The sequence below is a fragment of the Melozone crissalis genome, unplaced genomic scaffold (genome assembly GCF_028551555.1).
Source record: "Melozone crissalis strain CALT ecotype California unplaced genomic scaffold, PUWL_Pcris_2 ptg000009l_1, whole genome shotgun sequence".
NCBI classification, from domain to species: domain Eukaryota; kingdom Metazoa; phylum Chordata; class Aves; order Passeriformes; family Passerellidae; genus Melozone; species Melozone crissalis.
In genome coordinates, this window is record NW_026535787.1 from 20,503,750 (window position 1) to 20,519,435 (window position 15,686).

A 15,686-nucleotide genomic window follows, 5' to 3' on the forward strand; every position below is an offset into this window, starting at 1 on the left:
GCTCCATTTGTACCTTCAGGAAAGGCAGGCTGGCAAGGTGAAGAAGAGTGTCTAGAATGCTTGGAGCTAGACTGGCATGGCTAAACAGAGAGCTGGAATTCAGGAAAAGGAGAGTTCATGAGCTTTGGAAGAACAGGCAGGCGACTCAGGAGGATGTGATGTTTGCAGATGGAAAATTAGAAGCACCAAAGTCCAACTGTGATTTAATCTGGCTACTACTGTAAAGGAAAGTAAAAAAAATATTTTTACAAATACACAAGCAACAAAAGGAGGGCTAAGGAAAATCTCCATCCTTTTTTGAGTGTGGAGTGAAACGGTGACGAAGGGTGAGGTACATAATGAATTTTTTGCCTCAGTATTTAAAGTTAAGACTAGTTGTTCTCTGGGTACCCAGACCTCTGAGCTTGGAAGACAGGGATGGGGAGCAGGATGAAGCCCCCATAATCCAAGGATAAAGGATCAGTAACCTGCTGTGCCACTTAGACACACACAAATCTGTGGGGCCTGATGGCATCCACCCAAGACTACTGACAAAGCTGTCAGAAATGCTCTCCCAGGCACTTTGAATTATTTACCAGCAGTTCTAGTTCACTGGAAGTTAGCAAATGTGATGTCCAGCTACAAGAAGGACTGGAAGGAGGATCAAGGAGACTACAAGCCTGTCAGCCTGACCTCAGTGCCAGAGTTGGTTATGGAGCAGATCACACTGAGTACCATCACTCGGCATGTGTAGATGTGGCACTTAAGGATTTAGTTTAGTGGTGGACTTGGTAGTTGTAGCTTAATGGTTGGACTCAGTGATCTTAAAGGTCCTTTCCAGCCTAAACAGTTATGTGATATTAAAGTCTCACATCTGGACTGAGATAACTCCATTCAGCTGCACAGCCTGTGTTCCAAGGGGCCAGAAGGCAGCTTGGCAGGCATAGGTCTAGAGCCCTGGTGAACAACAAATTGAGCAGGATCAGCAGTTTGTCCTCACAGCAGGACAGGGAGGGAGACCTTATCTTGGTCTCTAAGCATTACAGCAGATTGAGGGAAGGAATATATTTTGTCACTAGAGTACTGTATCCAGTTTATGGCTCATGGTACCAGGGAGACACTACCAGAGCAAGCCCAGAAGTGGGTCACTGTCGACTGGAGCACAAGGTGTGTGAGCAGAGGCTACAAGAGCTGGGCCTGATCAGCCTGGGAAAGGGAAAGCTGCAGAAAAGGAGCCCTTATTTGCTGCCTGATGAGAACATATTAAGAACGTAGATCAACACTTTCTTCAGACACCTCACACGAGGGAATAGGAACAAGCTGGAGTGTGGAAAATCCTGAGCCAATGTAAGGAAGTAAAACTTGTCTGTGAGAGAGAAGGTGTCCAAAATATTTGAGGAATCAGTGTCAGGTGGTGATATCCCAAACCTGACTGGACCAATCTTCAAGCAGTCTGATATAACTCTGAGCAGAACTGAATGGCCTCTTGAGGTCCCTTGCCTCTTTACCTACATGAAATCATTATTCTCTATGTCAGTATTAGAGCTTGTTTGACTTTGCCAATGATAAATGCATTATAAAGAAAGCTGTGCCTAGGAGTTCACTTGTGTTTGTGGTAATTGCTAGGTGACCTGGTTGGAAATGATCACTATAGCTTACATTTGACAACATGACCTGTTGAGCACCTTATTAGAGGATTTCTGTGGAAGTTTGGTTGGTTGGGTTTTTCCCTCCCCTCTACAGGCTTGTACTGATGAGTAGTGATTCCGGTGATTTGAGTCTGAATGCTTCAGTCTGACAAATGAAGTTAGAGTGATTAAGTCAAGAATATCTTAATAATGCTTATAATTTAGACTCTGGGATAGACATGAGTTTTTTTGGTAATCTAGCAAGATGCACATTGTAATTACCCTCATGGTTAGGATGGCAGCTTATGTAAATACCAGTGTGTAGCAGGAAAGTGACTTGCTACTTTATAATGAAAGAGAACAAACAGCAGTGACAAGAATCCTATACTGAACACTTTGTATTTTTGGGTTCTGATTGAGTTGCCTTTTTTTTTTCTGTTAGTCTGTGAAATGGCAAGTTTATTATATGGTAGTGTTGAAACAACAGCCATTTAACTTGGAAGAAAGCTGTTTTTTGGACTGGGTTGGGAGCACCAACCCATGTTTTTGCAAGTTTGTGGGTAGGTGGAAGAGAATATGCTGTTATGTCATTAGTAACTTCCACATTTTGAAATTAGGCAGAAGACAATAACTTCTCAGACTTCTGCAATATTTTAGTGGTCAATCGGTCAATCCCTTACCCCCGATTTCTCTTCCCCTCAAAAAAACCCCAAAAAACAAAAAACCAAAAAAAGAGAAAAAAGTGGATATTGTAATAGCATTAAATTGCCTTTCTAACTAAGGAGTGGAGAGGCATGGAGTCTGCAAGGAAGTGGCAGGCTATTTATCTGACCAGACCAGATTTAGCAGTCATCGTGGTCTGGGGAAGTTCTTTCTGGAAGGATTTGTGTGGTGGAAGCTATATTGTAGGTGGTGCTGGAGGATAGTAGGATCTTGTCAGTTGCATTTCTTGGAGTATGAGGTGCCCTAATTATATATAAGTGCTAGTTACTCATAGCAAATTGGAATAAAGATGAGTTACAGAATATTGGAGTACCTTAGGAAACTGAGGGATTGAATAGTTAAGCAAGCTGAAGTGTAGATGGTTGTTCATTGGTGCCCATGAGGCATCCTTTGTGAAGGAGAGTATTCAACTTTGTGTATGAATTGTTATAAATATTAAATATTTGTACAATTGCAAAGAAGACCTTGAGTATGTGGTGGTCAGTTCTGTGAGGTTTGCCAGAGGTCTGGTTTGAAGGGGCTGCCTGTACAAGGTCTGAACTAGGCAGTGCACTGTTGGGAAGCATGTCCTCTGTCATGATGTTGTATTGGCATCCTCTTTGAACTTGACGTGTAGTAATGCCAGCTTTGAAGTTTCTTAGCTCTGAAGAGTATACTAGAATTGAAAACTTTTAAAAATGAACCGATGTCCAGAAAGTGACAATTTTTGTATAATGCATGACATTGTCTGTATCATGAGAGGCAGTTTATATACAGAAGTCAGAAAAGCTGAAGCACTAGCTGACTAAAACTATGTGATTGGGTGTTCCTGTAGCTCTCCAGAATGGAATTTCTTTCATAATCTTGAACTCACAGCTCTGCAAATAAATGAAGAGATTGGGCTTTAAAATAAATTTTAAGCAAGCAACATTAGAGTTATATCTAAGCATAAGGTTATAACTTGACTTATTATTAAACATTATCAGAATGAGTTACTTTTCTCAAAGCTTAAGGCTGTCATTTCTCCTAAATCTTACTTGTTGGTGAGAGTAAGACTTGTTTGTAAGGAGTGATTTGTGGATGCCACAGTGACTCAGCTGAGGACAAAATAAGGCTAACAGATTTCATGGGGAGTTAAATATACAACAAACCTAAAATTTTGAAGAGTTAAAAGCTTTTAACAAAACACGGGACAAAAGATTAATATCTGCTTGTGGATCAGAATAAAAAAACATCAGTCATGGAGGAGACCGGTCACCTGCTGTGAGCTGGCTGTCCCTCTGATGAAGAGGAGAACTTTTACTGAAAAAAGTAACTAAAGGATACAAATAGAAGGAAATTAGAAATACGTTTGATAAGAAAGAAGCTATTTTATCAGCTTGCAGTGTTTGAGTTAAACCAAATGCAAGCTGACCTGAGCATGAGAAAAGTATCTGAAAGTGCTCTAAGTAATTATGTGTTAGCAGAAAGTACTAGCATTTTGTTTCATAATGTATTTGAAGTTCTACTTACTGAGCATTAAAAATGAAATGATTTTGCCATTCTAGATATTGTCAGTGTTAATTTCTATTTTGTGTTTTCTCTATTTTGTTCATGTATATCTGGGTTGGTTTCTTGATTTGCAAAGCAGGTGGAAGATAGTCTTAAATACAGTTGAAGAAACAGCAGGTTTCTAGGAAGAGGACTGGGACTGAGACTCTTGTAAAAGGAGTGCATTTTGAAGTCTTCTCACAGTAGCTAGAGCTGGATGAACCCAACGATCATGCTAGAACAAGTGATATAAGTATATGGGATGGAATGTTCCAAGTTCCTGAAGTGAGAATTTGTCATTAAGTCCTTCAGCACGTGTGTCATATTGGCTAACAAGAATTTTAAGAAAGACTAGTTTATTACTTCAGTAAAAATATCTATTAATCTTATAATAACAAAGCAAATAAAATCCTTGATCATGTGCAGGATCAGCTTAGGTTAGTTTCTTTTTTTTTTTTTTTTTTTTCATTACTAAATATCAAACCTTTCTAAAGTAAAGGGTGTGGAGGTTTGTCATTTTGGCCAGGGTGTTTATTTGAGGAATTCATATTCTGTAGCATCAAAGGATTTATTTATTTCAATGGGCTTGGTTGGTTGGGGGATTTTTTTGCTTCTGTTTTTCTTCTTTTTTTACTGCTTTACTAGTTCATCTTCTTCCTAATCTTCGCAGGCATTCTCTTTTTTGCAGTGTAAGTTCTTTCGGACCTTTATTGGGTTACCTTTTATGAGAATAATAATGGGTTCTTCCAGTCCTTTCCTGTAGGTCATGCTTTCTGGGCCTTTGAGCGCACTTCGCTTTCAGACTCTCTAGATGGCTGATATATGTTGTGTGCTGTTCAAGCTGAACAACTCCAGATGGAGCCTCACTGATGTTGGCTAGAGCATTTACTTCTATGTTAGCATATTCTAGAGTGTCATTTTCAATTCTTGATATGTAATCACTATGCACTTGCTGTAGCTTTCAGAACACACTTTGCTCTCTAACCAGTTATTTAACATTCTTGATGTGTTACTTAGACCTGTTCCTGCTGGCTGCTAGTCTAATTTGGACCCGCTGCAGCTTGAAGGTATTTTTCTGCCTGACTGGGAAAGGTTTGTTAAGTGTAGCTTCACTTGTTTCTTTGTGTATAATGCATTAGTCATCAGCCCTACCAAGATTCAGATGTACAATTCTCCTTTTGACCTCAAGTCTTCTGTTACATATTTTGGTTATGTGTTTAAGCTGGATGCCACACAGGAGGACTTCAGCCTTTCTCACCAGATCAGTTTGTCAGAACTATTGACTCATCTTTTGTGTTTCAAAAGATTTCTAAGATCATCTGGAACTCTTTAACAAACTTTCCAGTAAGATGTTTGAGTTACATTAAGGACTGCTTGTTTCAATCTCTTCTGTGTATTTATACTTATTGCTCTGATACTTAGGGATTTGAATTTATTTAAATGGGGGTGTGAAGCATTTTGTAGTGGTTAGGCAGTAGTGGTGTGTATATGGATAACTTTTGAACTATTTGTTTACTCTTACTACTAGTTTTTTGAGGGAGTGGGACTTGAAATGAGATGTCTTCCTCCAGTCCAGCTTTCGAGCCTGGCCTATTTATTGGAAAAATAGTACTTCATTGTCCTGCTTATTCCTTTTGAAGGAGATGGGATTGGAAGACTTGGTGAAACAGAGTTGGAAATATTAATTACAGAAAAACTTCCAGCTGCCTTACTTATTAGTTCAACATATTTTAAAACATCTGAAAGTTTAGTGTCAGCATAAACATGCATGTCTTAATTTGCTGTGTGTTAATATGTATAAATGATTATAATGTTAGAACATGTAAAATGGACATTGATGTTAATATTGTCTAAGTCAAAATTCCACACGAAGTTTTAAAGTTCATGGGACTTCGTAAACATTCTTAGTGAGTAGTTTGATGTAAAGTTTTGACCTTATAAAATTGGCTTTCTAAGAGTGTCCTTCCCAACTCCATTTGAATCATGAGCCTAACATTCCATTTTAACTTCCTCTAGTGTCTTAGCTTGTCCTGCTGCTAAAGGTCTGTGGAGCATGGTGGTAAGCAGAGTATGCAGGGGCACAAGTGCTGTCTCACATGGAGATAAACTAGAGCAGAAGCACTGGTTCACATGTGAAAATGGCATTCTGAAATAAGAATGGTGGGTAACAGCCAAGTCTGACTCCAGGGCCAGAGTTTTTCTGAAGCTCCAACTCCTGACTCTATGAGTTGGGCTAAAGCTAATGTTAAACTCTAAGTTGTAACTACTTTTTCTTTGACTTTGTGTTGCATTGGAGTAAAGTGTCTCTTTAAAATCTCTTTCTTTACTTTCTGTGTTGCAAATGTCAGTCTTGTAGGTAATTTTTTATTGTGGAGCTGAAGAGGTTTGCATAGGTTGTCATCTTTGACTCCTTTGTGCTAGGATGACAGTTCTTTGTCCAGTATTGCATTACCTGGCCTTTTAACAGGCAGTGTGAGTTCTCTCTCTGAGCTCTGGATGCTATCTTACGAATGGTAGCTGTAGCCTTCCCAACAATTATTTCTATTCCTTGCTCCCTCTATGTAGATACACATGTTGATGCAGCAACTAGAGGGAGATAACTGAGAGTCTCTTCCATCAGCTGTGGGGAATGAAGGAGCAGAGTAAGACAAGCCTCCTGGCTAAATGGTGTGATATCTTGTCAGCTGTACCTTTAGGAGCAGCCAGATGGTGGTTCAGAGTGTTTCAGAGTTATGCAGAACATCCTGTGATAGCACTTAACTGAGAATCCATCAGTCTGGAGCTTGATGTTAGTAAAACCCTTCAGCAACAGCTAGCTTTTGAGACAGCACTGAAATTGAGACTGACCTCTTCACACAGTTCTTGTTGCCAGTCTCTTTGAATTTTCAGTTGCTTGGAAAAGATACAACTTTGTGCAACTTTATAATTTTCAACTAGAAGTTATATTCCCCTTTCTATGGTTTTTGTAAGAAGTCAGGCTATAGTCACCTAGAGGAGAGCTGCTCATGCCATAAACCAAGTCAACACTGGAACCTCATTTTGGGCCATTTGCAGGCATAGGAAGTTAACATTCAGAAGTTAACCATTTGCAAGTGGTGGATTTGCATGCACTACATCATAATGTTTTTAGTTTCCTGTCGGTATTAGGTAAAGTTGATTTAAAAGATAGATGCCCTTGAACTTCAGTAAAAAGAAAAAGCAACCTGAGAGAGCCTGAGAATTTCAGTAGTCTTGGCTTCAGACTATGGAATTGCTATGCATCATTTCACTGAAACTTTTTACATTCAGGTAGGCTTCTCTATGCCTGTTATACTGTGTGCTAAACATGGAACAAGGTTTTAAGTTTTGCTCTCTGAGATGGAAGTAATAAATTCCTGGTTTTCTTCTTTAAAAAAATAAGGCAAGTTTTGTACAAAAAAAAAAAGGAACTTGAGCAGAGTCCTGTAAATGCAATGCTTATAGAACCTAATCTTGTGCTGTTCCTGATCTGAGCTCACTTGTTCTCAAAAAACTGATTGACACTCCACTTCAAGCAAGGATTGCGATAAAGCAGATCCTTAGGTGAGAGTAACACTAGGTTATAATACTTTCTCTTTGATTTAAGTGCAGTTTTTTCCTACGTACTTGGTTAGCACTTCTAATTGGAAGCTGGTGTTGAGGCATTTTGTACTACTTAATCTTGAATCTCCTCCATTCCTTGGTTCTGATCTTTTTTTGACACAGTAATTTGATCATGCCCTGGTGCTCTAAAGACACACTGACTTCTTCCCAGTCATTTAAGCATATATTTTTATAAAGTCTTAAGTTGAGGTTTCAGCCTGTTTTCTACAGTGTCTTTGAGTGATTTGTTTTTCCAGTTAAACAAATCTGAAAATGCCACTGGATTTGTGGAGCTGTGCTCATTGCCTGTATTGCATTGCCTCTTGCGATTGGCTGGGCTAATTCAGAAGGTTAAATTGGGAAGAGAACAAGTGAGTTTTTGAAGGTAGGGGTCTCTTAGGTACCTGATGAGTGCTGACACAGGAGGAGGAGGAGGACTGCAAGAATAAGCTTTCTGATGTCAGCTGAAATTCAACTGGCCAAACAATAATGCTTAGCCTGACTTTTAGAGTGTTCTGCTGACATAGCAACTTGCTGTCTGCAAAATGGAATGTTCTTGTTGTTTTGCTCCATTTGTGATTGGGCCTCTTCTAAGTTCCCTGCCACTAGTTTGTGCTAAGGCCATGTATACCCATGAGCTGAATAACTTGCTGATAGAGGGGGAAAAATTCACTTTTATGCTCTTCTGTAGTTTGGCTTTGTCTTGTGGAAATAGTTGGCGGGTTATGGAAAATCAGTGGCTAGAAAGGGTCAGTATGATCACCCTGTCTTGCCAGAAGGGTGCTGTTAAGTGGTTAGCAAAATGCATTGCTTTTATAGTTAGATTTGTGCATGGCTGCTTCATATAGAAAATCTAAATCTGCTGTTATTTATTGAAACAAATAACAAGCCTGTAAATGTGGAAAGTATTCTGTCATTCCAAATCATGAATACTTTGTTGTGTTATGAAGGTTGTTATAACTCCTCAGTATCTTTTTTTCAGTTAGTAGTAGAAGCTTAATTCAGAATTGATGTTGAAAATATTATCATGGTCAGTATTTGATAGCACCTAGTTCTGTGGCTTTTAATGCTGCAAGTGAGCCTTAGGGATCTTTTTGCTTTGTTTACTCTTTAAACATTCTGTCAAGTTGCATGAGTAGAGTCATTGCCTTGCTGTTTCAGGTAGTATTCTTGACTTTATTGCCAAGCATGGCATTGGATCACTGTGATCAAAAATCAGTTAGTGCATAGGGATTTAGCTGAAATTGAATCATGTTAAAGTGCTTGAGATGGCAATCTCATCAGGCTCTGTGTGAAACAGTACAATTTTATGTATTCCAAGGAAGCAAAAAGGAAAGGGAAGGCACATCTGTATAAGCTTGGGCAAATATAAAGAAAAAAGAAAACCTCATGACGCTGTGTTTACCTTGAGAATTTACAAAACATCTTGATTACTAAGAAAGTACAAAGTGTATCCAGAAGTTTTTTTTGAGAATGACAGACTTCAATATTGTGAACCTGAGGCAGAAAAGGTCAGATTTCAAGAGGAGGAGGGACAGGCCTCTTTAAAACAATAAATGCATGTTCTATGCGCCTGTGTGTCCTAAATTTGGATCAGTTAAGGACCTGAATAGTGTGGTCTTGAAGTGGCTTGTTCTTCAGAACCTTGTGCATTATGAGCCTCTAAATGTGTTATTTTGGGAGAGACATGTAGCTCGTTATTCAATTACAATCTGTGAGCAGAATACTGACTCTTGAGTGCAAGTCTTTATGTCAAAGGAAATACTTATCTTAAGCATCCTGAGCCTTGGAGAGCCCTGAATATCTGCATGGTAATTAGCTTGCTAGTTTGAACTATTAGCTTGATTGCTCTGCAACTACAGCTAGTTAAATAATAACTGGATGGAGATACTGTTCCAAATCAAATATGTGGCACTGGCACATCAGATTTGAACTATTTCTAGCACTTTAAACATTTTGGAGTCTATATACTGTTTTATGAGATGTATGTAAGTTCAAGTTAAATAATTTGTGAAGATAAGTTTGTTTGTTTGTTGGTTTGGGTTTTTTGCTCTTTGGAGTCTGACCATGTGTCAGAAGATAAGATAAATGTAAAAATGTAAAATTTGGAGTAGTGATATGTTAGTTTTCTACCTCCCTTGCTGGAGAAGGGGAAGAAAAAAGATCTAACTGATAAACATTCTATACCTGCAAGTGTGTTTATGTCTATAAATATATGAGTCCTGCTCAGTTCAGTCTGTAAATCTTGAAAATAGCAGCAATGAAAAAGTTTGACTTCTGAAAATATTCATGTAATTCATGTGAGAACACAATGTTCTCATAGCACAAATGAGCTGTTAGAAGTATTCCTTGGTGGGAAAATTGAGTATTGACTTTTTAAATGTACAATGGTCATCTTTATGTAGCTAAAGCCTCCAATTACTGGAATCAGAGTTGTCAAAAAAAAAAAAAAGTAAAAGGAAGCAAAAGAGCTCATGTGTTCAGTTAACCGGGATATTTTTTCAGTTTAGTTTGTTACCTTCCGCAGAAGTGTGAACGGTTTTTGTAAGTTCACTTTTGTGTGGTTTTTCCGTACTAAGCTGTTTGGGGTTATATACAACTAATCACTATGATAAATTATAGTTTAAGATTCAGTAGATTTAATGTTGCAGAAAGCAGATTCCTGAATGAAAGTGTTTTTCTTTGCTTAAATTACATTACAGAATATTTATATCCTATGCGTTCTGAAATTCATTTCACAAATGTAACTTGTGAATTTATAAGGTAGAAAGCAATAATCAAGTACTTATTAAGGAACATTCCACCTTATGTTTAAATGTAGCAATGGCAAGTGGAGCTGAATTTTGGACAGAACTCTGCATTCCAGTTTGCAAATAGCTGCCCTCTTTCCAGTGTCTGTCACAATAATGTGTTAGATAAAAGGCATGAGGAGAATAGACAGAATGTTCTTGCACTACTTGTCATGGCAGATAGTCTCTATTTGAAACATGTTATGGTTTTTTTTTTTTACTTATTATTTTTGTCCCTTCACCAGCCCCACTTACCTACTGATATATCAACAATATTGGTCTGAATTTCTGGCTTAGTTTTGCTCATTTGTGTTGCTTAAGGTGTTCATACTATTGATGTTAGTCACTGGTTTTATACTGAAGAAATCCGTAGCTAAATCACTTTTTTGGGTGACTTCATTGACTGAGAAATAGTTTGAACGATGAAAAAATCAATCAATGGGAAGGAGAAAGCTTTTAACAATGGATTTGTAGATAAAGCCTTTTAAGGACTGATTTCCTGAATGCATGGCTTGCTTTTTGTATGAGTTTGGTGAGTGAAAAGGCAGCTAGCTAATGTCTCAAGATGGATGACTTCTTCGTGCTTATGAGCATGGGGCTAATAAAATTTATACTTGACTTTTGCTTCATCAGTGAACTTCTTCAGTTACAGCTTGAGTAGAGAGAGAGAGCATTTGGTATCTGAAGAGAGAATCAGAGCATTTGAAATAGCTCTCTTAGAATCTGAGCTCAGAAAAAGGAAATACACTGTGGACTAAGACTTAAGTCCTTTTTCATCAGGTCAGTTTGCTCCAAGAGAACTATTTAGTCAAGTTGCTGGAGCATCTGTTGGCAAAAGAAGTTGTGAACCTATGGTATACTGAACTGCTTTGTCCTAGTGGATTTCCTTTTTTGAGAGGAGGATGGTGTAAAATGCTGAGCTTAGAATGTAGTTGTTACTGTGGAAGACATTTTAGGTATTAAGCAGAAATATGTTGAATCCTAAGCAAGCACTTGCCTATGCCTACTCTTGCATATTTACTGTCTGAGATAAGATCTTGTGTGAAGACACACCACTGCACTGAAGCAGAAGGATTGCATATGTATGATGGTAAATATCTTCATTAGGAGGTAGGGTAGGAGAGCTCAAGTTGAGGTCTTTGAGTGACTGCCACTGTAAACATGGAGTGGTTTGTGGGATTTTGATAGGGGCTTTTTTGTTTGTTTTTTTAATTGTTGTTTTGCTGTTTGAGTATTTACTGGTATGGTAAGTGCTAGAAGTTTCACTTATTTCTACTTATAAAAGCTATGACTTCATAAAGATTATTTAAGGAGAAACACGCAAGTGCAGTAGTTAACGGAAGTTTATGCTTGATGCTCTAGATCAGTAATCAGACTGCTAAAAAGTACCATGTCTTGTGGTTTTGGTAAATCTGAATTCACAGAATGTTCATATCCAGTTAAATTCCCAAAAGACTGTTACCCAGTTACACAATTGTCAGGTTGTTTTTATATGAAGTTGTGTATTAGTGGTAGTATCCTCTGAAAAATGATTGATCTGTGCCTAGGTTTGATGTTTTTGCTTGAAATGTGTTTCTGTAGTATTCCAACACTGTTGTGAATCAGTTAATCAGAAAAAAAAACAGGAATTCCCTTCTAAAAAGGTAAGCTAATTATGGAAGAAGGCTTACTGTGAAAACCAAGCAACATGTCTTTCTTGTGTAGCAACTAACACTTGCTTTGTTTTTAGGTGCCTTAGCTGGACCGGTTGTTGATCCACATGTGACAGCAGTTTGGGGGAAGAAGGTTGCACTGAAATGCGTAATTGATGTAAATGAAACAATAACACAAGTTTCTTGGGAGAAGATAGATGGTAAAAGTTCACAGACTATTGCTGTTCATCACCCTGAATATGGAATATCTGTTCAAGGAGAATACCAAGGAAGAGTGGCATTTAAAAACTACTCACTTACTGATGCAACAATCATCTTAAAAAATGTAAGCTTTTCTGATGCAGGAGAATATGTTTGCAAGGCAGTTACATTCCCGCTTGGAAATACACAGTCGTCAACAACTGTAACAGTATTAGGTAAGTCAGCTTTTTTTTGAAAGCAAAATTCTGCAAATAACTTACAAATAAGTTGAATTTTACCATTTAACCTAAAGAAAATGCAAAATATGTGTTTGCTGGGCTTTCGTTACAGGTGTACAATTTTTACTAATGTCATAGAGGAGACTTCTTTTGGTTCTTGCTTCTTTAGAACTTGTTATTTGACTGTCTAGTTATTAAAAATAATGAGTTCCTATTTAGGCATTATGCTGAAAACAAACATTCAGTTTGTATTAGCAGTGTTTTAGAGCTTTGACAGACAATGCTGATACCAGGGACTTTTGTGTATGTGCTGGGAAGCTGCTGAACTTAGGTTTAGCTACCGCCTTGGCTACATTCCCTCAGTTAGTAGTGGGTAATCACCGGTCTTCGGAAAAAGCAGGTATTTCTAAACCTTGTTGATAACTGTTTGTCTCAGTGAAATGGTCCTTCATCTGTAATGAGGTTGGAGAGCTCCCAGTGAGGGTCGATGTCCTGTGCCTGGAAACATTTGGATGGGACTTTGCCGCAGCCTGGTGTAGTTGAAGATTCCCCTGCTTATTGCAAGGGGATTGGACTGGATGACCTTTGAAAAGTCCCTTCCAATGCAATTCTATGACTTTATAAATATGCTGCTAACACAATAATTTAGTATAGCTGCTTAGGTCTGGTGATTCAAACTGTTCTTTGCACAATGTAAATGTAAAGCAAAACTGTCTTAGATGACTGCTGGGAGTTGTGGAAAGAAAGAGTCAATTTAAGCTCTTGACTGTTTGTGGATAGTCATAACGCGAAACTTTGATAGACTCGAGGGTTTGTTTACACTAATTTTCTCCCTCTTGTTGAGGGCTGAGTATTGCTGTCATAAGGAATTAGTGCTGAAGTGCAAGTAACTCAGGTGTTACTGCAGTGTAAGGTAAAATTATTACCCTGAAACTTGAAAGCCTGTTATTAAGTTGCCCTCTCCTTACAAGAGTGTTCTTCTTGTACTGGTGTAAGGTACTTCTGTATCTCTTAGCCCAGGAGTAAAATGGTATTTTCTGTAGCTGCGATGGTTGTGAATGACTATTTCTGTAAGCAGGTGTGCTTTTTAGGATCATCTCTTGGTCTTTGATACTAGCTTTTCATAGTAGTAGAATATTCAATGGGATTAATCAGAGGGCTGTAGCACCGTATGTAAACTGGTTTTCACCACAAGGTGGGGCAAAATAAATGCATTAAAGCAACTGGCTTAATCTAATTTGAAACCAGTAACTTCACCAAAATTCTGTGTGATGCACAAAGCATGTGGTCTTATGGTTCTCTTTTTCACCTGACTTCCATCAGTACTGCAAGTGGCTATGTGTGTGGTTATTGAAGCAGTCTCTTCACTTCAGGTTTCAGCTATCGTGCTTTGCCAGTAAGCTGTGGGAATTTCTTACTACCTCCCCTCACCTTTTCTAGTCAGTTCCTCTTTCTAAGATTGGGGTTTTTTTCAGGTAACATTAGTTGTTGTGTCCATTTTGCACTCATAATATCAGGTTTCTGGAGGAACTTGGAAAACACATGTATGTTTCAGGTGCTTATTATTCTACATTTGGAAGAGTAGAAGGACCACAACTTGTTTCATTGAATATACGTTATGAAAAATTGCATTTGAAATAAGCAAAGAAGCATTAGTCAGGCATGCAGTGGTTCTGATCATAGCTTTTTTTCATTTTTGATGTAAATGATTGCCAATTGCTGTAAGTCTCTCAGGACTCTCTAAATGGCAAAACCCAGCTGTTATTTGCAAAGATGCTTTTGCATCCTAGTTACCAGCAGCTTCGCTTGCGTGTACCACTAGGTAGCTAACCCTCTGTTGGACTTAAATTCTATGGCCTCAGCTGTGTATTTTCTGTCCTTTTAGAAACTCTTTGCTACATTGACTTGTAGGCTTAAACTGTCAAAATACTGGGGAAGTAATGATGTTCAGAATATGTTTGTAAATTAATAAATTGTAAACTTTGCTGGCCTGAACTCAGCAATTCCAAGCTCATCAGAATCTTAAGGCATACAATTGCTGTAATTTAAATCTTGATGTAACTTAAAATAATCTTCAATGATACATTGGCTGCATTCTCCCACTGGTACAAAAAACTCTTCCTTAAGTAAGGGAAAAAGTTCCTGTCCTAAGACTGAGGCTGTTTCCAGTTGAAGCAGGACTGCCTTTTTTCCTAGTCCCTGTCTGTTCTTATTCAGCGAAGAATTTGTTTCCTTCCCCTGTGTAGTAGACATACTTAAGTCATGTACTAGATGCTTTTACACTACAAAGTGGACACACTGAAGACAAATGGAAGAAAGAAATAACTGCAAGATAAAATGCCCTATGTTTTGCCACAGCGCACTGATCACTTAAGACCATATTTAAAACCTCTTGTGTGCCCCAAGTTTAACAGATGAGCCATGTTTGGTGACTTTGCCCACTCCATTTGCTTTGTTTAGTGCTTCATGTCATCTTAAGGAAATGCACTGTAAAAGAAGAGGTTAAGACAGTAGAAATACGAAAATGCTTTTAGAATCAAACAGATATATTGAACTTTTCTGAAACTTTGATTTGCCAAACTTACCTTGTTAAACTTTGCAAAAAATGGCAAATAATTTTTGTGTCAAGCTGTTGGTTTTCCCAAGATCCCATGATGCTGACCAAATGAGGCAAACTGGTGTCTCAGGGCAGAAGAAAGGGCTTGTTGCTGGGTAGCTTGCAGAGCTGATATAATTTTTATGTGATTAACTTGAGTGCTGCCCATGACTACTTAAAAAATACTTGGTTTGGCTTAACTCTGTCTTGCTAAGTTGGATTTCTTATCATGGGTATTGATAAAGTAGGTCTTGTTCCTCTGCAGCCTAGCTCTTACCAATGCTACAAGTGAGGAATGAATTGTACAAAGGAGTGTCAAAGGCATAGGTCATGAATTAGATCCTAGACATTCTAATGCAGAAAGTCTTCCAATTAGGAATTAAAAGATTATGCATGTCAGGCAGTATAGATATTGGGTACTACAGAATACTCAGGAGAAAGAAGTATCAAGTAGATGGCAAATTAGTGAACTTACTGGCCTTAAAACAAAGAGGCAAACTGCCTCCCCCCCCAAACTATTAAAACAAGAAAACCTTAATAAGTTAATAATTAAGTATTAATTAGCATACAGGATAAAGTACACAGAAAGGTAAAGCTCCTGGTTTTGAGGTGAGAGAAAATAAAAACTTGAAATACTGTTTTGGAAAGAAGTTAATGAAATGCATGTCAGATGCGATGAAGAAAATGACAATTTCCAGTGTCATGCTATTGCCAAGGAATCAATGAATTTAATGTTGGGGCGAAATAATCCTGTGTGTGTTGTAATCATGCCAACATCATCCAGACCTGTG

General features: G+C 38.1%; 1 protein-coding gene across 1 annotated transcript in view; it reads left to right on the plus strand.

Annotated features, from left to right (window-relative positions):
- NECTIN3 (nectin cell adhesion molecule 3) overlaps positions 1-15,686 on the plus strand; it is a 60,348-nt gene that overhangs the window by 11,801 nt on the left and 32,861 nt on the right. The window contains exon 2 of the mRNA XM_054270276.1: positions 11,958-12,296. Coding sequence (XP_054126251.1) covers positions 11,958-12,296 — 339 coding nt within the window. The remainder of the gene's footprint in view (positions 1-11,957; positions 12,297-15,686) is intronic.